Raw genomic sequence first — 25,858 nt, forward strand, 5'->3', positions numbered from 1 at the left:
GTTGGGGAAGTATTGTGAAAAAAGAAGAGGGGGGGGGGGGGGGAGTGAAAAAATCAGGAAGAATGGAGCCAAGTTTTATTTTGATTTGAATTGGGGACAGTAATGCAAGAAATGTTTTTAGAATCCCAACAACAGAAACAATTCAACCACACCAGATGTCTTCTAACTTGATCCTTTGAGCAGGTTGTACAAAGAACACTGTCCAACTGTATACATATCAGAAATAAAGTTAAAACTAAAGTGAAAGGGCATATTATCAATGCATATTTTACCCCTTTGCTGTCAGCTGACAGGCAGCTTTATATGATATGTGTTGCATGATGTGCTTTATCTGTGGGAAAGAACAGAGGCTTAAACAGGAGCCAGGATCTGATGAATCACACAGCACTCTTAGTAAAGGTAACCACTAGAGGGCTCTGTAGCTTGAAAAATGAGCCCCTAAATACACACACACACACACACACACACACACACACACACACACACACACACAATACTCAACCAAACAGACTAGATAGAGCTACAAAGAGCTTAACCCTGAGGCAGATAACATTTATTCAGAGTAATTTCTACAGCCCAGCAGCACACAGGCTGACACAGCTGATCACAAGGCGCTGCAGGTACAGAAACGTGGACGTTACATGACCACCTAGCCAAATGTTTCCAGGCTGACAAAACAAAAACTATGGATTTAAGCTCAGTTTCTTCTACCAACAGCAGCAGGAACCAGAGAAATCATCAAAAATGAGAACTGAGAGGTAAATGGAGGATATATTACAACTATTATTGCTACAATACAATGTTCTACTGAGAAAAACGGAGCACTTGCAAATGTTTTATTATGACTATCATACAATATGGATCATTGCTATCTGTTCACATTTAGAGAAAAGATAAATGTTTTTTTTTTGTAAACTCTTCACACTGCTTAGACAATAACACTCCCAGTAATCAGCAGGACAGCAGACAGAAAACTGCTCAACCAATCCAAAAACCTCCTGGTGTTCACAAAGCCAGAGGAAAAATTAGCTGAGGGTCCAAACTGCAAAGATGCCAAAACTCAACTTTCAATGCCAAAACAATAATGATTAAAAAAAAAATCAAGCACATTAACTTATATTGACTCTGTGGAGCAGATTTTAGTGGCGAAAGATGGACAATAATAACTACAACCACAGAATGTTTAAGTAAAACCTAAAATTTATGTCAAATGACTATCATACAATATGAATCGTTGCTAATTCAGTCTTTTTCCAAATAGAAATCTGAAACACAAATGTATTACTTTTTCTCCCTATTAATAAGCAGAAACACTTTGTTTATGCTCTAGTAGTTAAGGATTTTCTGTGCAGTTTCTTCTTTTTCTTCTATTGTGTTTCGGAAGCCTTCAGAAGAACTGAGTCATCTGACACTGAACTAAACAGATGCTTCCAAAAAGAGTCTCACAATAAGTGAACAGAGAAGTTCCTTTGTGGACTCACTTCATTTAGCCCCCCTCTCCCACCCTCTCCTTTTCTCTCCTCTGTCCTCCTCCTCTGGGAATCTCTTCCTCACCAATGCTGGTAAATATTTTTATATTGTGTTCCATTAGAAAGCTTCATTAAGCGGTCAGACGGGGCAAATGGCGCCTGGGTGCTCCTTGTCCTGTAAACAATAGGAAGGGCCCTGATGGCTGCAGCGGAGCACAGCACAGTAAACTAATGCCACATTAGAGCGCTGCTTTGCTCTGAGTAAGTAAATATTTAAATGTGTTGGATTCACCCAAAAAACAAAAGTCAGCACTGATAGTCAGGAAATGGTGTCAGAGGAGCTTATCCTGACAGATTTCAGAGAAAACTGGTTCACTTGTTCAGCAATCCGGGATCAATCGGACAGTACGCGGCGGGTAACAGGAGAATAAAACCTACCATCTTTAAAAACAAAGCTGACATTTTTACTGAATGACTGAGGGAATACAGTGTAGATCAGGGGTGACCAAAGCTCAGCCATGTTCCATTTGCGATCCCTTGACTGTTTCTGTGTGGCCCGCTGGAACAGGTGGCCTAATTGTAACCAACAAATTAAAATGTTCTGCGATGGAAAATGTGAAGTAAAAAGTGTTTGTCTTTTAACAACCATTCTTTTTACTTTGTCTTCCATTTCATAGTAAATAGGACCAGATTTATCAGCCGACTATCAACAGGCTGCAGAATCCAAATCGGCTTTTATTTCATTTATTAAACCTCGCTTGATACAGCAAGCATTTTTAAAGAGACAGTGATGCAAATCCTGTTACTTCTGAAAATAGGCAAAATGTTTTTCTTTCTTTTTTTTTTCCATCTGATCCCAAAAGAATTTGCAAACTGGATGTCTTTGTTTTAACAGAGTGTAAAACTCAAAGTTTTGGATCTGCAAAGATTAAAAAAAAAAAGAATAATTTCTTAACTTGTTTAATTATAATTCATTGTTGAGGAGTAAAAAAAATAAAAAAACAAAAATATTTTTGTATTTTTAGGAATCCCTTTGGCCCACAATTATTCTGACTTGACAACTTTGGGCCCACATTACAAAAGGTTTGGACACCACTGGTGTAAATATTTCAGCAGTAGCATTTTCATATGTAACATATATGGGGTCAGAAGTTACCTCAGAACTTTTCTCTGAAGCATTCAAGCCCACCATGTTGTCTCTGAGGAGCTGCTGAAGGAGCTGCACCTGGGCAACGCTGAGGTAGAAATCCAGATTGCTGGTCACATTCACCTCCAGAGAGTGGCCACACACCACCACTTCCTGAAGAGAGAGGGGAGGTAGGAGGGAAATTAAGAAAAGACGTGACACTCAACACAACATTGGGATTGTTTGTGGTCTCATTTATTGCTCCTCTCAGTTGTTTCTTCTACAATGCTCAAGCACTGTGTGCACATGTCCTGCTCTCTGTTCACTGTGTTCCTCTGCTCCGCTCTTCACCCTCTGTCCTCTCCAGGGTCCCACCCACAGCCAGCAGTGTAAACCTGAGCCAGGAGGCTCCATCTGATAGGATATTACTCACTAACACTGAGGAGCTACACACATGAAGCAGACCTACAGTACCTTCTCACAGTGCTGCTGGACAGAATTCACTAAAACATATAAATAACACAGACCTTTTAAAACGTATAAATACTGCATGATCGTTTTACTAATAGAGAGCTGAGAATAATAACTTAAAGGAGCAGTACTGTGTATTTTCCAGAAACATGGTGCCATTTCATTGCACAATCAAGAAACTACGTTACATTCAATTGTTATAAAATTGTTGTATACATCAAATATGACTTGAAAGAAATTTGAATTCATAATTTAACTCCTCGTAATTGGGCCTCTGTCTCTTTAAAAACGTCTGCTCTTTCTGAAATTCCATCTTTTGGAAGTCATCACAACATGGCTCCTCTATTAACCATTTAACAATATTTTTGCCAGAAGTAGCTCCAGTAATGAGCTCAGCAGGCGTGCAGTTCCACCAGGTGTTTGCTAATTGCTGATGGCTAGTCAGAAGGAGCTGAGTAGGTTAGTCGAGGGGGAGGGACACTCTGTGAGGCAGGAGCTTGTAAACTGCAGCTCAGAAGAGGGGCTATGTCCACCCAGGTGTTTTGCACAGCTGAATGGTTGCCATGGGAGATAAAAGGATTTCTCAAACATGCATGAAAGAATCTAGGTATGTTCTTGATGAGGTAATAACTTTATAACATTATGTAAAGCTCAAAAAAACTAAACTTTACATAATACTGCCCCTTTAATGAACTTAAAGTAGCTTTTATATTGTATTTTAAGCATAAACAAATGCTATAAAGTGGGTAGAGGGGAGTAAAATTAATGACAATTTCAACCTAGACATTTTTTCAACACTATGCAGTCCTGCTTCGTTCATGTTGTTCCTGGCTCTGGGTCTCTGTATCACAGGAGGTTACACAAATTACTTGGTCTCTGTGCGTGCGCATGTGTGTCTCTCAGTAAAAACTATGGATTAGCTGTTACACATTGTCAGGGGGCACGTTAGCGTGGTCGGACGAGGCATCAAAGAGGCAGGAAGTCTCCGAGAGCCGAGCCAGAAAACATCAGCTGTATAAGCAGAAAGGTTTGAACTCTGGAGGTCAAAAACCTCCATTACACGCTGGACTGGTGGAGGGCTTCTAAATGAGTTTGTTACTGTAAGCTAAGAGCAAAACATAAATACTTTTGACATCTCACATAATCAATGTCTATTTTCATATGAACAGCGGATTAGAAGAGTAATGACTACAATCATGGCTTTAACAGGCTGCAGTCAAAAGGTACAAAGAGTTAGCTGGTGTAGTGAGCAGACCCTTACAAAGGGATGAATACATTTATACCCCCAAAACTATTAGAATGGACAATCTACTGACAATGTGGAGTTAAGATGTTGAACTGGTTAAAGATACATTCCTTTTTAAAAAATATATCATTATACTTTGTGGTAATTACAGCGCTTTGCACACCACTTAAACTTTTTTCCAATATGCCACGTTGTAACTAGATTGAAATGCACACTTTATATACTAGGTGACTCAATTTGGAGTTAGATTTAACAAGCATTGACTTCTTCCTATTCCTTTTCAAACTGAATATGAAAGTTAGCATTTTATGTTTGATTACTTCTCCTATTTATTTATATTTTAGTTATTTTTTCTTCTGACACTTGTTTTTTTTACATCTTTGAAACAAAGATTCAGTTTCATTTCACCATCAGTATATTTTATTGGGTTATTTTGTGATAGAGCAGCACAAGGTACTGAATGCCTGTGAAGTGGAAGAAAGATTATACATAGTATTCAAGATCACTAACAAAAATAGATCTGAAGAGTGTGGTGTGCATATGTGATTAGTCACCTCGGGTCAATGCTTAATGGAGCCACGCTCTGTTGAGATTACAGCTACATGTCACTTTGGGTTAAGTGTGTACAAACTCTGCAGATCTAGAGACTGACATTTGAGCCTCTTGTTCTTTACATAACAGCTAACACTCAGTCAGGCTGATGGATAGTATCTGTGCCCATCGAGTTTCTGGCCTCTCCACAGATTTTCATTATGAAATGATTTTAAAACTTTGACTAAGCCATTTAAATAAATTAACATACACAGATCTAAATGATGGCATCTCTGACTGTATGTGTGATTGTTGAAGATCTCTGCAGCTCCTCCAGTTACTATGGACCTCCTGACTGCCTCTCTGAATAATGTCAGTGTAAATGGACAGGCATTTACACTGAATAACAAGAATAATATTCTTGTTATTCTTTTCCCCTTGTGTTGAAAACTTTCCATGTATTTTTGACCTCTCTATGTGTCTCAAAGATGCCTGCTTAGAGATTCTCATGCTTGAGACTTCCTTTACATTTATACAGTACTGTGAAACTCAGCAGCAAAGACAATTTGAACACTAAGATTTCTCATAAAAAAATGAATATATATTGTGCAGAGTATATGCTCACCTCCGTCTGTCCACCATCCAGAGAGAGATTTTTGCTGAAGATGATGGCAGGAGCAGCAGTGACCCGGACAGAGAAGTCCGTCAAGATTGGCGTCAGGATTGCTCTCCGCTCCTGCTGGCGCCTGATGCTGTACAAACAAGAGAAGATAGTTCAGCTCGAAAATTACTGTTATTTTTTTCCATAAAAACTGAGAGTTTTATATCATTTAACAGACAGATTGACCATAAGATTGCAGTTATTCAGTGATGGGGGACCCATTATGTTTGCTTTTAAACAACTTAGGATATGTCAGTGAGCTATTCAAAACATGTTCTTGACATTTTGTCCACAAAATCATTCTCAGGTAACGAGAGTTCAGTTCTGCCTTTTTGAGCTTCTTTCAGGATGAACTGTTGTAGGGCTCTGTCACTTTTATGCAAATAAGCTGTTGCTGGCCACGCCTCCCCAAGGGTTTCTAAACAGTATGTCAATAACAAGACACTACAGTGCATACAGGGTAATGCCAGCTGATCATTGGGTTGGTAGGTGAAGGGCAGTGCCCACTAATTGTGACTTAATCGCAAGGTTTTTGAAACAGCTCTTTTTCCAGACACCAAAACACATGAAATTATTGCCAAAAAATAGTTGGATGGATTTTTTTTTTTTTTTTTTTTAGAGCTCGGACTGTTTCTAGAAGCAGTCGGGACACAAATGGAAGTGAAAACGTGTAAAAAATGAATTTTGTATAATAGGTCCCTCTTTCACTGCTTTGTTATGCAATTACACTGAATGATCAAAATGTTCAAAGAATTGCCATTTGGCAAAGTGTGAAAAGTAAACAAACACACAAGCAGAAAATGTTTGCAATTGAGGTGGAGCGTGGGGTATGTCACATACGGCAGCTACTTTTTCAGAATTCAATCCGACCCTGGGGCCTTTGCTGCACGTCATTCCTAGCCCCTTGTCTCTCTGCCCATTTCCTGTCCTAAATATTGCAAATACAGGCCACTACAGCAATAAAAATCTTATAAAAGAAAAAAACATTGACAACTGATTTATGGTTGCATCCTTGGCTGAAGGGCAACATGGCATACCAGTATTTCAAGCATTTTGAGGCTTTTAATAAACTATAAAAAATTTTAAAAAATCACTTAAACATGGATATATTTTTTAACAAGCTTGTTTTCCAACTGTTCCATAACAGATTTCCACATTCCTGGTCAAAGATCTTATTGGTAAAGCTTCAATAAAATGAAAGATTGGGGTGTCATTTGACGGTTCTCGGTCGGGAACAAACCCCGTATTGTTTGCACAAGATCAAACTGAGAACGTCTCATATCAACTCTCTCCATTTCACTAATGTTCATTCCCACAATCAGGTCATATTTGTGGGAACATTTGTTAGCAGTAAAACAAACATACAAGAGAGCTTTATAAGGTGGTGTTAATTGCCACATCTGGCGCTATTAAAACAATCAAGTGGTGCAGCTTCCAATATTTATAGTTGGCCGGGATTACAAGAGGCCCAAAGTCTAGGTGGCCCAGACTACAGTACTTAACCGGAACCAATATCACATTCACTTCTGCTATACAAATGTGCATTACCAGTGCCCTTAAGGGATTATTTTCTGACACATTTCTTTGTGTACAGAATTTAAGAGGGGCCTAATTCAGAGGTGAAATGATCTGTGAGGCCAATTGGTGATGGCTAATCTCTCCTCAGACGGGGGATTGAAACAATGAGAGTCTCGTTGCAGAGGACAGGTGCTATCATTCAGCAGCAAGGCTTAGAGGCGCACGGTTCAATTTACCAGTATTATGACAACTCAAACGGACTTGAGAACACAACGTCTCTCTCGCTCTCTCCCTGTTGGCAAAATTGTTTTGTGCAAATGCCCTCCAAAACATTCATGCACGCACATGAAAAACTTTTCAAATTCAATGGCACACGGACCAATCAGTAAGCTGAAACACAAATGGCAGCAGGAAGTAAAGAGAGGTCTGGCCAAGTGTCTCGCAGCACTATGACAGAGGGTTGTTTCCTAGTGGGCAACTGCAAACTGTGACGAAGACAGATCCTGTCAGCCGATCCGTGGTACTGGAATTTCCTCACAAAACCTCAGGAAGCTAACATGGGCCGCTACGGATCCACAACTACTGAAACTGGAACCCTGAAGGCAACATAGTGAACATGCCATGAGTTGAAATCTAGAGAGGGCAGAGAATACTGATGCAGGGATGGAGGGAAAGGTGTGAACTCTGGAGGCGACGTGTGTCAAAGCTTGTTAAAAGTGAGGCGGTGCGTTTCTGCCGGTGATTGTGGCGGACAAGTAAAGCTGTGAACTTGACTCCTCTGTTCCCCTTTCCTCAACCTGCTGGAGCATTCTCCATCACATGTTCGGTTATGACTCGGTGGTGGCTGACATGCAGAGCAGCAGGCTGAATAAAGCCTCTGACTGTGTTTGCTGCCAACGAGAAGGGAGCAGGGAAAGAGAAGGTCATTTTGTTTCTTAACGGTGGGACTCGATGGACATTTTTAATCGAGTTAATTGCAGGGTCTGTAATGAATTAATTACATTTTAATCTAAAACCATGTTGACAAACTTAGCAACATTCGCAATTCAAAAAGCGCCTTTGCTGCTAAATTATTGAATGAATAGACATATGAGCTCAAAAACAAAGATTGTTTTTAATCTGTTATTTTAGTCTTTAGTGGAAAGTGATGTTATAGCCATTCAGCTTTCATTTTAGGAACTCCTGATCATTCATGGAAGCTTCTTTAGAAATGTGGACTGTGGATGCTAACATTAGCATTGGGGAGCATTTGTGCTGAAGCTACATGTTTAGCAGTCAGATGCTACTTTAGGTTTTGTAATAGCTTTGCTAATAGGCTAACATTTTTAGCACAATCTGAACACACCAACAGTCTTTTCCAGCGTCCCATCAGATTGTTTTTTGAAGTAAAAATGAATCCTCAATGAAGAGAAGAGAAAAGGCTTTGTCGATGTACAACACCGACACTGTTGTACATCCAAATTATTTAGTGTAGTAGAAACACAATACTAAAGTCCTAGCTTGGAATTTTTGTATTTCAAAAAGAAAATGAAATTAATCAGGTTATATTTTTTTCGCATTAAAAGTAATTATTCAAAATGAGCATGTTAAAAGTCGTGAATCAGGACACAATTATTAAGAAAGAAGAGGAGCGGACATGCAGCAAGGGGTAAGCATCAAACGATGGATGACAGAGCAGACCTTTCCAACGTCTAACAAATAACCAGAGATGACTTATTATGTATAGTTTACTTAAAAGAAGAACAGTTGAGTTGCAGTCAGTTGCATTATGTGTAATATTATACATGACAATTTGGGATTCAAAAGCTGATACTTGATCACAATACACATGCAGAACAGAAAGCTCACAGCAGTCAGGTCCAAGAACAGCAAGGAGCAGATAGCTACAGCTACTCACCGCCAGGCTGAACTGGTTTCATATAAATAAACTGCATTAAATATTGAATCTAGACCAAATGTACTTCAGCACACAAGTAAATTAATATCTCTCTGTACTTCTCATGCTGTACATTTTAAACTGAAGTGAGTCTAAAACAATTACTAAAAAAATTGGAACATTTTCTTAACTGAAAAATGTACTTACTTACTCTGAACTGACTTTTAAGTGCTTTGTGGGCATCGTTTGCATTTATGAGAACATATACAGTAGCATGAGCCCATTCTGGAAGAAGAGTCTTTTTTTTTTTTTTTTAAAAAAAAAGGACCCCAGTAAATAAATCTCAACTGGCTGCCACATAAAACTCTTACTACATCCCTGAGAGCCCAGGGCCCATACATCAGTATCAGCTGCAACACCAACAGTCTGCTTTTTTTCAGGCAGGACTCCAAAGGCCATCACTCTGCGAAAGTGTGTGTGTGTGTGTGTGTGTGTGTGTGTGTGTGTGTATGTGAGAGAGAGAAAGAAAGAGTGTGTGCTAAAAACAAAGAAAATACTGATGTCCCTAATGAGTATGTATGATAGTTAGTTTGAACCTGCACCCGAGAGAGTGAGGCGGTCTGGGTGAGGATGGTGTGTGAATCTCAGCATGCATCACTTAAAGGCCTGATGACCTGGGAGCCCGGTCTCAATCAGGCCTCTGTTGATCTTGCAATGCATTCTTCCATGAGGGTTATTTTTAGTTGACAGGGAACAAATCTGCGTTTTTTTGCCTGCAAATCTGTGAGTTTTGGGCCAGTTCCCTTCCATACATGAGTGGAAAAAAGGATGTGGTGCCAAACGGGCTGTAACATTTCTGCTTGTTTTAGCTCCTGATCCTATAAAAGCAGAAAAATAGTCACGGTTTGTATTTATGAGTGAAAATGTAAAGGCTCCTTAATATGGAAATAATTTAATGAACAATAAACTGACTGACATACTGTCACATTGCACAAAGTTATAATGGGAACATTAGGAAAATTAGTACCACCCCTGACTGTATGCATGAGATTTTATTATTTCTGTTTAATAATAAAAAAAAAACAAACATAGTTTTTCATTATTTAGGGATCTTTACTTAGTCACAGAGTAAGTTGCTGATATTTTATAGATTTTTAAAGATACATGTTTGTCACATATTGCATAAACTACAAGAATAGGCATTTTTGTAGGGCTGCTAACAATTATTTTAGTAATTAATTATCCTATTGATTATTATGAGTAATTAGAAAATAAAACTGCACTTAGTTTTTATTTAACCACTTAGGTTTATTTTATACAATATTATAAATAAATGAGATAATGTAAATAAATGAATAATTCAGTATTTTCTTCTGAATGAAAAAAAAACAAACATTTTATCGCCTGAATTACGTCATAGTATTTGTTTAGAGTATGATTGATCATTTGTAGTAAATAATGCATCTGCAGATAAAAAACAGATGTAAATATAAACATGTAAAAAGTTCAGCTCTTTCTGCTTGACTTTGCATCAATATAGTGAAGGGCTAAATGTAACAGAATTTGAACTAGGTGAAGCTAAAACTGCCACTTGCGGAGTTTTGGGTAGAACATACTTATAGAAAACAGTTTTTCGCAAATTGCATGTTTCAGAGTCTGAATACTCCAGTTAACGATTATTAACATACTAAATTTAGGTACTCTCTTTATCAGAAAGAGAAGAAAGGTTACCAAGTGTAAATGATACATCCATAAATCATTAAGTAGCCTTATGTAGCATTAGTTGTAACTGTTCCTGCAAACCTGCTCGCCATGTTCCACTCCAGGGCTGGGTTCTGAGAGCTCCTCTCACTTTCTGCCGACGCCCCTCCTTTAGCTCCCTCCTTCTCCGGCTTGAGCTGCTCCCACAGAGCGGTACCAATGTTGATAGACTGGAGATCAATCTGATACTGTCGGTCCTCCACCTCTGAACCTGGGTCACGCAGAATGCCCAGGTTCAGTGCACGTCTGCAGGGAAAACAAGAGAGAAGGTACCAACCCACTTTAATGCTAAGTTGAGTTTTGGAACTATAGTGTGGTAGCATAGAAGAGTAAAAGACAACAAAAAATAAAAACTTTTTCTTCTTTATGTTGGATGTGAGTGTACTGTGAATCATAGTAAGCAAGAGTCTCAATCAACAGATTGGAAATTCACAGTTAAGGCGAGAGATCATGTTGACAGCACAGCTAGTCACGCAATCCCCAAATCAAATCAAAACATATTCACATGTTACAACGGTCCAGTCAAATCAAACTGAGACAAGATCTGAAAATGAATACTTAGCGACTTTCCCCATCCAATTAAACAGAATTATAGTTCAGAGCATTTAAGCTGTTTTGCAAAAAACTGGCAAAAATTTTAGCTGTAACGACAAGTGGCCCCACAAAACGACCTCAAGCTTTCAATTAAATGAAGGGAACACTTTTTATGTGTCAATTCGTACAAAATTTTAATAGCCATGTAACATTTTCCTTCCGCTTCATAAAAAAGGCCTACCTGCGCAGATCTATTACATTAAACCCCAGTAAAAACACAATTAAAGTATGTGGTTTTATTATGACAAAATGTAAAAACAAGTACAAAATGTGTTCTCCTCATAGGCTCTGCAAATCCAGTCTTCTACCAGTCTCACTATGGATGACTTAAATAAACAAAGCTTCTAAAAAGAAATTAACTAAACTTAGAAAAATGACCTCCACATACCTCAGATGAAATCATTAGATTTATCCAAACTTCTGCTTTATGCCACCTTATCATCACTGGCAGCACACGCTGCTTAGAGCCTGCTCAGCAGCCCTGAAAAAGCTGCTCTTATCCTTTCTATTCCCGTCTACAAAAAAACACAACTTTTACAGTATACACAAACTGTAACACGGCAGAGGAGATGTAGAGATGCATCGGCACTGGGCAGCAGTGTCTGCAGTGGAACGGCTGCAGTCGAGGGAGCGAGCACTGACCCGTCCATGCCAAGAAAAAATGATGTAATCTATTTTGCCTTCGAGAGACAAGATTCAGACGAAAATTCACGGGGCAAAAAAGGAATAATCAGAATTCGACATCTGCATATGACATCAGAGCTTTCAGTTCATTATGAAATGTTTATTTGTGCCGGTGAATTCAAATGAGAGCTTAAATGGCATAAATGAAGGCTTAAAATGGCTACAGATGTAGCGGCAGCATGAGCAGGGTTATTTGTTTCGGCAACGTCAATGGCAATTTTCAGATAGCATTTCGCTCTCCTTGCCACATTGGGAAGGCCTCTACCAGAGCATGATGTTATGACAATGAGCACCAGCAACAAAAACAATGGCAATGGGAGATTAGAGGTGCATAACTGGGCTTAGTTGGATTTGTTGACATACAAACAAGTGAAACAGATCCTTAATCAACATTTGGAACCACATTTATCAACAAAGCATAATAGAAATCAAACTAAGAGCTGGGTAGGATTTGGGTGGGATGTGTCAGTCGAGATTCATTAGGGTTTTTGTAACAGTACCTCCACCACCCTGCGCAACCCCACACTGTCTTTTTCACTTTAAACAAACCACGGTTACCTCATGTGCTTTCCAAATTATCTCTTAACTGTGGCTTATTTAGGGGGACTCTCTTTCTCACAATCAGCCTAACATGTGAATCTGCAGCCAAGTCTCCGCATTGCCGAACAGCGGGGTCATCTCCAATGACATAAATAAATATGATAAACATTTGTCTTGGTCATACAGCCAGTGGAAAACGGTGTGATTTAATATCAAAAGACATATTTCAGCAAATCGCAGGAAACTAAAGAGCTTCATTTCTGACAAATGAGGAGAGGAGGAATTTTGGAAGTTCCCCTTGGGGTGAAATAATAATTGAAGCCAGATTTTCTCGTTGTACATGTGGGGGGAGAACACTGGCGGTTTGACATATTTGATTGGTCATGTGAAGACCACACTGCTTGGCCAAGAGGAATCAGAAAGGGTAAAAAAAAACTAAAAAAAAAAAACTTTCAAACTTACAAACATACACAGTAAAGCAGGTGGGGAAAACACTTAGCTGGATCTCCTATGCATCTAAAATCTGCTAAGAAATACTACATTAATGGAAATAATGCATTTGTAAATGGAGGAAACCAGAGGGTGGATAGGGACACAGAGTCAGAGAGGGAAAGGGGAATTAATGTGGCCCTTGTTCTGTTCAAGAGCCAAACTTACTTTAATTACAAAAACAGAAACATTACTTTATGACAATATTCTGCCGTTTGTAAAAAATAAAAAAATAAAAATGGATCAAAAGCTTCAAAGAAAAGTTCTGTCTCAGTACGCCATGGCTATTATTCTAAAAAAACATTTATTCATCTTCTGACACAATCTAAACCCAACTTATAACTGGAAAGTCACTGGGCTGATTCTGCATCAGAGCTGAAATATGATGGCTCACATCAAACTTTAATATGGAACCAAATGAAACCATCCAGCCTATTCAAGCTGATTCTAGTAAAGACATGGCCATGCTGTTCGTTTGCAACGCTTTAGAAAGACCACTGCTTCATCACTCCAAAAGAAATACTTTTATTCAAATAAATAAGCAAGCTTGTAGCACTCAGGTTAATAAAGACATTAATTCATGTAAATGCATAGACTCGTAACAACAAAACATATAGCCCGGCTGCCTGTTCTGGTACTATGAATTTTCCTACTCAGAACCACTTTCAACTGACAACCAGAACTTTGGATGGTAGGAAGTAGTAGTTGTAATAAAACAAAATCTAACTAAATGAACATACATAAATAAAAAACTCAAAACAACTGGAGCCAAAAGGCTAAATAAGAAAAGAGGTTTGTTGAAAAGGAGAGAAAGTGGAAACTGGGAGAACTTGATTACTATGCAGAACATCTGAAGGCTAACTGCGTTCAAGGTTGTAAAACAAACCACAGTGGGATCTGGTTAAGGCTCAGGGTCCAATGCTATATGTGTGGGAGCGGCGGGTTGTGCTAAAGGCCTCATGCACAGGAGTCTGTGGAGCAGGCTGCAGCATGGCCCGTAGCTTTATACGGTCTCCCAACCTCCATCAACGTTTTACCCAATCCATATGCTTCGACCCCAAGCCTGTGGGGCAGGAAGCAACAGGGCAATGCCAAGTGCTTCTAGCTTCTGGATCTCGTCACTCTGAAATGTGCAACCTTAACCCACAACCCAGGTCTGTTCTTCACTCCATTTCCCCAACAATCACATACAATAAATGACTGCCTACCTAGTCTGCAGATTAAATATCTGTGTGTGTGTGTGTGTGTGTGTGTGTGTGTGTGTGAGTGTACTTGTATATAGTATATACAGAGAACCACATTCACAATATTTACCAACAAAGGGAGGTCATTTGTGGAAAGTGGGGACCTTCTCCTGGTCCTTACTACTTTGGAGGCCTACTGTGCTCTACTAGTTGTTTTTAGAGGTAGGGTATGAATTAAGTTTTAGATAGGGTTAGGGCTAGGAATAGACTAGTAGTGGTAAGGGTTAGGCATAAATGCAGTAACTGAAATGAATGGAAGTCAATCCAAAGTCTTCAGATTGTATAGAAGTACAAATATGTGTGCATGTGTGTGTGTATTTGCTTAGCAACTATTTAGGACAATTTGTGGCATATTTACTAACCTTCTGAAGACCGATAGGCCTTATGGGGACAAAAGCATGGCCCTAATACAGTGGACCAGGGGTTAGGTTTAGAGGTACGATGTGAACTAGGTTTTAGTTAATGTTAGGATTCTGAATAGACTAGTAATGTTTAGGGTTGGGGAAAATGTCTGGGTTAGGTGTACATGGAGTTACTCAAATGAATGGAAGTCAATGCAAAGTCCTAATATGGGTGGACCCACAAACATGTTTGTGTGTGTGGCCTTGTATTTGTTATGTTGTAAGGACCATTATCCTAACACATACTAAATTGTGGGGAATCACTGGTCTCCATGAGGAGGAATGCTGTTTATGGGTTAGGTTTAGGACTAACCCATATGCATAGAGTTTAGATTTAGGTATGTTTTGGTAATGGTCAGGGTAAAGTTATGGAAATGATTGGAAGTCAATGGAAAATCCTTTCCATAATGCCATAATGTTTGTATATGTGTGTGTGTTGACCCCCTACCTGTTGTTCCTAGTAGAACACACAATTAGGGTATTTCATTGAGACCTCAGGCTTCTTTCTTCCAACTCAAACTAAATCAGGTTTGTATTTGTCAGATATTTCATGAGTGAACTGTGCTTTGGTCGGATCTCCACTACAGACAGACAGGCAGACAGACAGACTCTCTGGCTCTGAATGTTATTAGCTCAACACCTTCAGCACCAACTCACTCCTCCACGCATTTCCGTTGTGGGTAAGTCAAAGCCCCACAGTGGCTTCTCAATCAGCGTGCTCTGACTCCTAGTGGCTTAAAGTGGAGATCCCTGGGGATGCGTGTGTGTGTGTGCTGAAGGGGAATTCAAGAGCATTATGATTCATGAATCTTGCAATTACTTGGCGAGTTAAGCACACTTTACCTACAGTGGTTCACTCCGTACTGCCAGAAATTCTACAACTTCTAAGTTGGGGATTTATTCTGAGTTGTGGATTTATATCTCCAGTCAAGTTCAATTGCTGTTAATTTGCATCTACCAATTATAGTAATTAAGGCTCTAAATTACAACATTGAACAGCTCTTAGAACGAAGCAGGAAAATGATGTGGTGGAATATGGGGAGTCAGCAGAATATAACGGACTGTCACGGCAGTGCTACTGAAATTATTTTTGATCCCAAGCTTTTCAACAGGGTTCCAAAAGCAAAGAAGAAAAAAAAAACTACAGTAGTTCATTTCAGGATAGTCCAAGGTACTCCGGGTGTGTTTGGAGAAGTACATCGTTGATTTTTATTTTCTTTTTTTCTTTTTAAATCAAACAATAAACGGAAACTGGTGCTTTTGATGTGCTGACAAATTCCCATGACAAAAACTCAAACATCCATTCATTTTTATCCTGGCAGCATTTACTCCCCTCCACTGCTGTTCCTAACAGAAGCCTGTTATTCATTAGGCTGATTGCACTTTAAAGACACTCATGCTTGACCAATTATATCATATTTACACAAGATCTTAAGAGTAAACTATTACTTCTATATACAAAGCAAGCAAAGCGAGGATTAGCCTGAGTTTATACCACCCTCAAGACACCAGTATGTGATAGTGATGAGTTAAAAGAAAATGACTACAGAAGACAGGCTGCTGTTTACATTGACCTGGTGTACTGCGAAACGCAGAGTGTGCACTTTGATTTCAACATATCTTAATTACAGGAGTCATTTATCTCCTCAGTTTACATGTCAGTGAAGTTGTACGGCTCTAAACAGGGCTTGAGGTGGAAAGAAACAAACTAGTGCACCACATGATATCCTGATCAAAATGTCAAGTATATGAACACAACAGAAGGTGGCTGAAAACGGAATAGGCTCCTAACGTTGGGTGACGGGGGGAAAGGGTCCACCTTTCCCCCCATATCCATACTTTGATGGAGGGGTTCCCAAAGTGGGGGTTATGAGACGCAAAGTCAGGGGACTCGGAATGATTTTCAGAATTACAGTGATGTCACCCTTGAGGTGCATGTAAATAAATATACATCATAAAATAAATAATTGCATCATTAAATATTTAATTAGATAATGTACAATAGGACTGTACCAATAAATCGGCCCTGATATCTTTAATTCTAGGAGATTGGCGATCGTCCAATATTTACACGTGAAGCCGATCTTATCTACCTCAGGAAAGGTCTGTCTTTATTTGCTCAGCTGTGACAGAGGTTTGACTGACAGACCGGCCCACCAGGTCACATCTAGACATTTGAAAATAACATTAGTCACCTCCTGTGGCCAGCTCAGCAACTTTCTTGCTATATTTAGCATTATAGACTAAAAAAAATCGGTATTGGCCAAAATTGGAATCGGCAGGTGAGGCTTTTTAAAGATCGGTAATCATCAATCAGCCAGAAAACTGTGATCATCAGTGCACTCCTAATTTACAGTAATACTTTTTAGTATTGTTTCTAAAAGAAATTGATTCAAAAATACATATAATTATAGGACTCTATATTTTTTACTTTTCTTTTTCTTATTTAACCTTCTTTTTCTTTCTCTTTTTAACCAGAATTCAAACCCATTGAAATTAAAAACCTCCTCTTCAAGGGAGTCCTTGCCAAAAGGTAGCAACAACACAGAAAAATACACAGTTAAACAAAAATGTCAAACTATTAAAATCAGTAAATGTCAGAATCGGCCTCAAGAACTTTTGGCTTGGATTTAGAAGCACTAAATGAGAAGAATTCAATTAATCTAAAAGTTTCTTGTAGTAAGTTCCAAGAAGACAGAGCACAATAAGCAAAAGCCTTCATGTCCAATTTAGTCCGAACAAAAGGGACCGAAAGAAGCAGTAAATTGTGTGACCAAAAAGTGTATAAGTCAACATTTCTCAGTGCAATTGCAGAACAAGTATATGCTGGCAGGAGTCCAAGCAGTGCCTTGTAAATAAAAGTTAACCACAGGGAGTTGCTTTGGGCAGCCAGACCAGGCCATCCTGGTAAATAAATAAATAAAAATAGGAAATCGCTATATATATTTTTTGGGGGTTGCCAGGTGCCAGTTGCTGGCGCTGTTATTTTGGCGGTCAGGATGAAAAGTTTGGGAACCTTTGCTGGATTTGTAAACTCATTGTGGGATTAAGTTTCACAATTGTCTGTGGAGTCACAACAATCTCATGATGGGAGTATTTGTTACCACATTCAACCACAAAGTATTTTAGAAGCTCTGTCTTTATATATGTATATATAAATATATATCTGACATTCCTGGCTACACATCAGTCAGAATGGTGATGCACCTTCAAAACTTCCCTTTCAGCCTGAGAGGATCTGCAGTTTGTCCAACAGCACTGCAAGGGTCATTTATTGAACTGCACAGATGCTGTCCTCATCCCCGCTGCTTCTGTTCTGCTTTCCTTTACACACACACGCACACACACACAGACCGAGACACACTTTGCCTGGCCTGGTTAGCCTTAACTGTGCTCCTCTCTGCTTCTGCCTGCATGTAGCTCTAAGCACGGAACATTCCGGGGTAACAGAGACTGTAATTCACTAGCTTTTTAAAAGGCTCTGACTCACTGGATTCCTTCATACAGTAGGTACATCTGCAATGGATCTACTGAACAAAGGCACCTTGGATTCTCATTTAGGAACAACTTCAGTTCTGGCTGCTGCTGAAAATCACTGACAGGTCGCTTGCGCACCACCCCGTCTCAGATCTCCAACATTATATATGCTTTTGAAGTTGATGAGTCATTGATGTCTATATAAAGGGTGGACAGAGCTACCATTTTCCCTTAAAACCCACTAATGATTGGGGAATTCCTGTTAACAGCAACTCATTTGATTCACTTTCTTTCCTCCTCTGGAAATTGGAATGAAGTCGGTGGGAGTCTTAGCGGTGCTTTGTCGATGTAGAACTATGACGGGGATGCCTAGCTGGACCAAGACATGTCACATTGTAATCCAACCACCTGTTTAATTTCACAGATCTTATCTTTAAACAATCATCTAAGAAATGTGATTAGCCACAACTCCCCCAGCTGCCTGGAGGTTTTAAAGGCTGTTAATTTTTTTTCTTTTTTTTAATTCTTTTTTGCAATAACCTCACCCCCCAAGCATTGACCGTCAACAGGTGTGACTGAGACAGTGGGAGGGGAGTCTTCCTTCTCCGTTTTGCTCTGTTGGACTTGTTCCTAATTTGTTTGTGACGTTTCACAAATGCAGAAGATGACAGAAAAAAATGACAGTAGCAGAAGAATGGGATGAGTTTGGAGGATTATACATTAATATTTATGTTAGACTAGATGAACAAAGTGCCATTAAATCAGCACCAATTTGACAGAATGAAACCAACTGAAGTTGTTGCAATTTAAACAGCAGTATCAGCAAAACTGGCAGGTTTTCTGAAATAATAAGTAAATAAAAAAGCTGTAAAATGAGCAGTGATGAATGAATCCCTCTCCATTTTGACATTTGGGTCAAACAGAAAGGAGATTTACAATCATATATTATTAGGAAAGGAGCAAAAAATAAACCAAAACATCCCTCCGACATCTAAAGCTGAGATGGCTACAGGCTCCACAGCGCTCCTTGTGATTTACTCCTGCATATAAATTGTTCAATCCTGCTCCTGGAAGGAGAGTGTTTTATAGAGCTGTAAAATTAGGCGCATTTTATGGATCCCACAGCTTCAGCTACTTGTGTGCTTTTTTTTTTTTTTCTTTCCTCGCTCTTCCACTTGATATTGATTAAGACATTTAATATCGCCAAGCTGCTGTAAAGCAGTGTACACAAAGACACGGTACAAAGCAATTTGAAGAATGCTCATCTTTATCTCTGAAAGGAAAGCTTTTTTGGAGGAGCTCTTTCAAGTTGATTACATTTTGTTTACAGCAATTATTGAATTCCGACAAATATTTAAAGCAACAAGATTACATATCAAGGCCCGATCCGTTTTGGACGCAGAACAAAAAGTTTCCTAAACAAAGTCAGGGAACTGATGGCCATATTTGATTAGGTTAACGCATGCTCCAGGTTAAGCAGACAGATTGAACAAACATGTAATTAGATAGCTACAACAGTAGGACCTTCTTGTTTCTTTCTTCTTAACTTTAAACAACATTTTGTTCAAAGGCAAGTACCACTGCAGCAAAGTAAAGGCGCGATGAAACAGAATACGACAGCTTGCTGCTGGAAGCTCCCGCATAATGGGAATTAAAAACGTCTGTCAATAGCTCCGCAGAAAGAGAGGCTGGCTTTTATGAGCAGCTCAAAAGCCCCCCCGGTTCAGCCCAGTCCTGCAGGACTGCACACACTTTCTCATGAGATAGTGTCCAAATACTTTGATGTCAGCGTGGAAAAACTGCATAAAATAATTGCAATAATCTGGAGAACACATGGCTGCTGCACCAGCTAATTCTTCCTCCTCTGTGAATGACTACAGAACCAATGTTTATAATTATGAGGCGGATCTCCAATTCATCCAGGCCGCCGAGTGTATTTACACAAGGTGACATTTCTCTGTGAGAATTTCTTTCCACGTTCTCCCCCCCTGACTAAAGAACTAACATTGCAGAGCTAAGCTATGTGCCATCCAGTTCTGCTGGAGATGCTGTTCATTTGGAAAAGGCAGAAAGACCAGAGAAAAAATAAACTTAAAAAAAAAAAATCAGCAGATTTGCAGGAATCAGTCAAAGCAGGCAAAACAAGCTATGATACGGCTCGTCCATGACATACAGGTAGATTTGCAATAACATTTATGTAAGGTGTTTTGAATTATACAAAAGAACGCTGAGTTCACTTTAGAACCAGGAGACCTACAAGTTTTGAAAGTATAGAACACAAATCAAAATTGGCCTTTTGGTTGTTTTTAGGAGCATGTTTGTAATTTTAGTAGACTCCTCTGACATAAAAACAACCTTTGGAACGGCACCTCTTGATTATGCTGAATGGATGTTCAGCTGCTTAAGGGCAACAGAGAAAAGGATGAAGATATTCTCATCTGCTTTTTTTAATGACGCTCCTAGAACTTTGATAATTAATCAAAGTTCACCTTCTTCTAGAAGAGGAAACAGCTAACTAAGGTAACTGCAGCTATTTTTGAGTCTACACTTTCTAAGATAAGAACATTTGTTGTTTTATTCTATGTTTTACTTGTTAACATCTGCTGAGCTCAGTCAGCAGCATTATTAATTAAATTACTAATTGTTCTCTCTAGTTTTTCTACCTGTACTGGTTCCTAGAGCCAACTCATCAACTTAAGGATAGAGTTAAAATTTTCCTTCTTGATAAAGCCTGAACCGCTCCATCACTCCATCTTGTTGAGTCACAAATCTGTTGGTCATCTGTCTCTTGTAGGTGAAAACACTAAAAAGGCTCCTGCTGTTATTAATTACATAACATTCATCTGACAGAATTAATTCTCCATCTTCTCAAATTCCCAGTTTGTTCACACTTTGAGTAATACTTGCCTGGCTTCCATTATTGGTGATGACAAACGGATAATGTAAACCAGAATATTTCCATAACCCAACTGGGTTCATTGGATGTCAACCAAGAAAAAAAGCTACAATTAACAACTGACCGGGTTGTATGTTTGAAATGTTTAGCTTGACATGCTCACATATCACAAAAACATGCAAGATTTTCATATATGTTGATAAAACACTTCTAACAACATGTTCAATTTAAACTTTTTTCAGAGCAAAAACGCTTGAATTTCCTGGTGACCTCTCTCTTCTAAAGCTCTTTGTTCAAAAGCTTTCTTTTTAAAACGTAATATATGAAACAGAAAAACCCACTTCTTATGTCCTAAACCTAAACATTGCAAACATGTTGAAAAGAGTTGGTCAACAGCTGGTATTGTGATATGCCACATAACCCAAAGAAGACAAAGAAGGCTGTATTTTGGTTTAGCATACCAAAGAGAGAACTTAAAAGGTTTATTATGTATGGATATGCAGAAGGTTTTCTTTCTTCTTCTTCTTCTTTTTTTTTGATTAAACAACTCTGAGTGGATTCTTTTGAAAGTTAGACGTCAGCTAGTCTTTGGCGTCTTGAATTACTTTTGCCTTACTCACCCTATAAAAGCCTTTGTCTTGTTTGATATGTTTAGCTACTTTTGGACGATTGGGAGCAAGTAGCTCCTGTATGCCAGGCTCCTGGAAAACCACAACTCTGCTCTGAAAATACAGTCCTCAAATATCATAATGCCAAAGTTTGTGACCGCTTCGGCTGACATCTATAAAGCTGGAGGCACAGAAAACCATTCATGGGAGAGAAAAGGGCTAGAGAAAAAAAAGGCATCCAATTATTAAAGAAATTACACAGAGGGGGATTCAAAATCAAAACCATAGAAAAAAAAGCAAATCTTCAAGAGTTTGCATGGCAAGTTGGAAACTGGGCTGGAACTTGTTTTTATTAGATGGAAAAAAAAAAAAAAAAGATCAGAAAGTCATGAGGCTGACATGACAACCCTCTGTACCACCGCGGAGGAAGGATTATACCCCCCACTGAACTCTGAAAAGCAAATTGGACAGAAAAGCATGTTGTGTATTAAGAAACTGCAGTGAGACACTGAGAAACTGAGTGAGGGATGATGAAGAAAAAGGGAAACAAGCAGGGCTTCTGTTCACCAGAAAATCTGTACAGAATCCAGCCCAGGTGCAAAGAATTAGAGGAGATGGCACATCAAACAGATGTGTGCTCTGTCTTTCCTGTAGCCCGGGTGGCAGGAAACGCTCTACAGCATTGTGTAAGCTGACCAGAGACAGACAGACAAGAGGTAGCAACAGAAAGACCACAACGGGAGAGGAGCAGAGGAGAGCAGATGGAGGAAATGTTCAAAAGCATCCTGCAGAGATGCGGAGAGATGAATGAAGAGAGATGAGCTGAGTGGGAATTGAAGCAATTTTAAAGTAATAACAGAACGAGAGGAAAGTATAGAAGCTCAATGAGAAGTTCAAAACTATTTGGCCGTCAACACTGGGCACAAAAAAAGCTACATTTTTGGGTTGCAAGCCGTTGCCTGGTAGTGTATTTTGCCAGTAGAAGAACATCTTAATATGAAAGTAAAATAATAAATAGATCTCAGATTTTGTGACTTTTTTCCCTTTAAATAGGGATTTAGTACATATTTTACACACATGTAGTACAATTTTATAGCACAATAAATTAACTATCTTCAGTTGATATGAAAACGATGTCAAATATCAAGCATAAGATGTTTAACTTTGCAACCTGACAGCTTGAAAATGATCTCTGTCTGTTTAAGAAGCTCCCGCTCTTTCCGACACTCCCTTTTCAGCACATCATCACAGCGATACTCCTTCATGATACTATTTATATACTGTTACATAGCCTATTAGAATATAAAGTTATAAGACACAAAACTATGTTGTTTGAGAATCACATCGATGTAAGTATGTGGATATTTTGTCACGTTATTTGTCCCTAAATCTCATAAATGCAAAGTTTTCTCAAATCTCTATTTTGGTCAATGCTTCTATAAATATTATTTTTTGTGTGATATTAGAGTTTGTGTGTGGATGTAAGGCCAAAATGTTTAAAAATGTGTTTTCCCAGATATCTGGCTATGAGTGGACTCGGTCCTACTCACAAACAAGTAAAGGCAGGTCTGTGTGGCTGACTTCTACTCGCTGTGTTCAGCCTGCATTCAGGCACTGTATTCATTTCTATATGTAATATTATATGCAAATCTTCCATCCCCCCTGTGCTCACTGCTGAACATATGCCCATCATCTGGATCTCTCAATAAATCTTCACTCAGCCATCTGCTCACTGAAAAAGAAAGAATCAAACGTGGCTTTTAAACACTGACTATACCATTCTACCACCAGGCTGCATATAATGGATGGGAACCCACCGCCAAGGGGAAAAAAAAAAAAAATCTTTGAAGCTTTTCAAATGCCTTTCGAGCTGTTAGAAGTGAATGTAAAAAATATTAAGGCGGGCACATTCCCTGGCCTTACATCATTACTGAGGAACTGATGTAGGTTCTGCCATCATTTAGGCATTTTATATGGGGATAGGCATATGGAGGAAAGCATTTTTGGTGGAGTTAATATATTTTCTTTCAGCTACATGTGCATAACTGGAGCTGTTAAATGATAAATGGATAGGCTGGGTGTGCAGACCGGAGTGCTGCTTTGTGTATGTGTTTGTGTGCGTGGGATAAGTTATGGAGAGAAGAAAGGAGACCACCGCAGTTGAGTTGTCTACACTGCGGCTTCGCATTTCCCTCAAACCTGCAGCTGAAGTGATTTGAATGAGATTCTCTCATACACACTGAGCACCCTGCTGTAAACTTTCCTAATCTTGATCCCATCAATAAAAAAACTCTGGGGACCTCAACAAGAAAGAAAGCAAAGGAAATACACTGCGGTGCAAAGATTAATCCAACACATTGGGCCTCCTTCTATATATTTAAAAGGTTGTTTTTTTTTCGTGATAAGGTACACGGTGTAAAAGAATGCAAGACAACACAGAGCAAATAATTTAAAAAAAGAAACGCTGTGCCAGACTCTTGGTTCTTTTATGCCTGGTTGGGCCCCCTTGGTTTGTAATGTGCCTGTAGTTACACAAGCATTAGGCAATTATGCCACTGGTTTCTCACCCGCTTCCCCGAGCCACAGAAGAGCTTGTGGTTTCACACATGGACATTAGAAAATGTCGCAACATTCCTCTGTTTTTCAAACAACCTCCTTCTTCCCCTCATCCGTATGTTTATGTAGCTAAACATTCATTTCTTTGGTCTTATAGCTGATGTCTGTTTTTTTGGCGAGACACCACTGTCCATACCAACAAAGACAAGATGAGAAGATGCTTTTCTTTCATTTCTGTAATGGTGGTGTGGAAATGACACGAGCCAGGAGTACAGTACTCTGTGTTCATTCAAATTTGAGGAGTAAGGAGAAATGCAAATTTGTTGTATTTCACAACAGCTTAAGCTAAGGTGAAACCGATTTTACAAAATTATTAGGCTTACCTATAAAGTTGAACAAAATCTTGCCGTCATAAGAGAAATACTGTTTCATAAATATATATTTTTTTTATTATAGAAGCTCTTGTGCCACTTCCTATAATGCTGGCAATAAGAGTTTTTAAGGATATTTACTCTCTCCATATGTCCTTAAGATGCTACTGGCTTGCTTGGTAAATTCCCAAATAAAACCCACTGATGAAGGTGCAGTATATGTGACCTCTTTTTCTGGATTCTCCTCACAGCCCAGCAGACCTCCTCTGCTGTGTACAAAGATTATCTCAGCTTCAAACCAACCATGCAGGATGCCAGAACATCAACATGTCATGAAATGGAAGGAAATGGACTACTGATACACAATGCACAAAAAAGGAGTTTGGACATGTACACACACAAATTTAGCCACACACATTTTGAAACAGTAAAACTGGTAGAATATGTATTTCACAAGCTGCCATCTGGAAACAAACCTTCAAAGGTTGGGTGTATTCTTAGAATCCTGATATCCTGCTTGAGGATGAGCCGTTTCCAATCATACACAAGCATGACCAACAAAGATCAAGCCCCGGGCTGTGTGGTCAACCCATGGATTGAGCTCTTTTATGTGTGAAGGACATGTGAGCGCTGATCCCTCTCGCCTCTGTCACCACGGACCTCGACCTGACTGACAGCAGCATGCCAAAACACAAGAGCAGTTTCCTGAAAGCTCCAAGCAGAAGTCTGCATGTGTGGCCTGGAGAATTCAACTTGTCTTTCAACAGCAACACACAACCACGTGATGAGGAAGAGAGAGAAATTGCTAGCATTGTGCTGCTCCTGGTTTGAAATGAGAACAATCAATGAGTTACATAGGTGTATATGTACTTTAATTCAGTTCCCATGTGGCACTATCCTACTCTTTTAGGATGAAACAGCAAAGTTTCATCCTAAAACAGATCAACAAGGAAATGGCATTTTAGAGGACATCAAACATATTTTTTTTTCAGGGTGAAAATTTTGCCGTTGCATATTCATGTGGACAGAGAAAGCAATAACGTATTAATCCAACCTCTAATCTATGTTTAGCGCCACTTACAGGCCTGGAGTAGTAAAAATAGAGTTTTGGGTTGTTCCCTCTTTGCAGATGAAGAAATTTCCGGAAACGATCCCGTGTGGACACGGTTGTTAGTGAATCCAACAATTTAGAAAAGAAAAAACAAAAAAAACTTGCGAGTGGGACCTAAACTAGAAAGTAGTATTTTTTTTAATAAGAAGGAAATGTGTGTACTGACTACTTTGTAGATGGTCCTAGAAAGTGAAAAAATGTAGATATTTCACTTTCACAACAGACAGA

At 39.1% G+C, this 25,858-nt stretch overlaps 1 protein-coding gene across 4 annotated transcripts in view; it reads right to left on the minus strand.

The window, feature by feature from the left end:
• Positions 1-25,858, minus strand: part of vps13b (vacuolar protein sorting 13 homolog B) — a 311,731-nt gene that overhangs the window by 118,909 nt on the left and 166,964 nt on the right. For all 4 annotated transcript variants that reach the window (XM_015029616.1, XM_015029614.1, XM_015029612.1 and 1 more), the window contains 3 exons: positions 10,702-10,905; positions 5,469-5,595; positions 2,626-2,769 (listed from right to left, as the gene is read on the minus strand). In XM_015029616.1, the coding sequence (XP_014885102.1) occupies positions 2,626-2,769; positions 5,469-5,595; positions 10,702-10,905 (475 nt within the window). The remainder of the gene's footprint in view (positions 1-2,625; positions 2,770-5,468; positions 5,596-10,701; positions 10,906-25,858) is intronic.

This window comes from Poecilia latipinna, unplaced genomic scaffold, assembly GCF_001443285.1.
Source record: "Poecilia latipinna isolate Pla-1442-1.1 unplaced genomic scaffold, P_latipinna-1.0 Scaffold158, whole genome shotgun sequence".
NCBI lineage: Eukaryota > Metazoa > Chordata > Actinopteri > Cyprinodontiformes > Poeciliidae > Poecilia > Poecilia latipinna.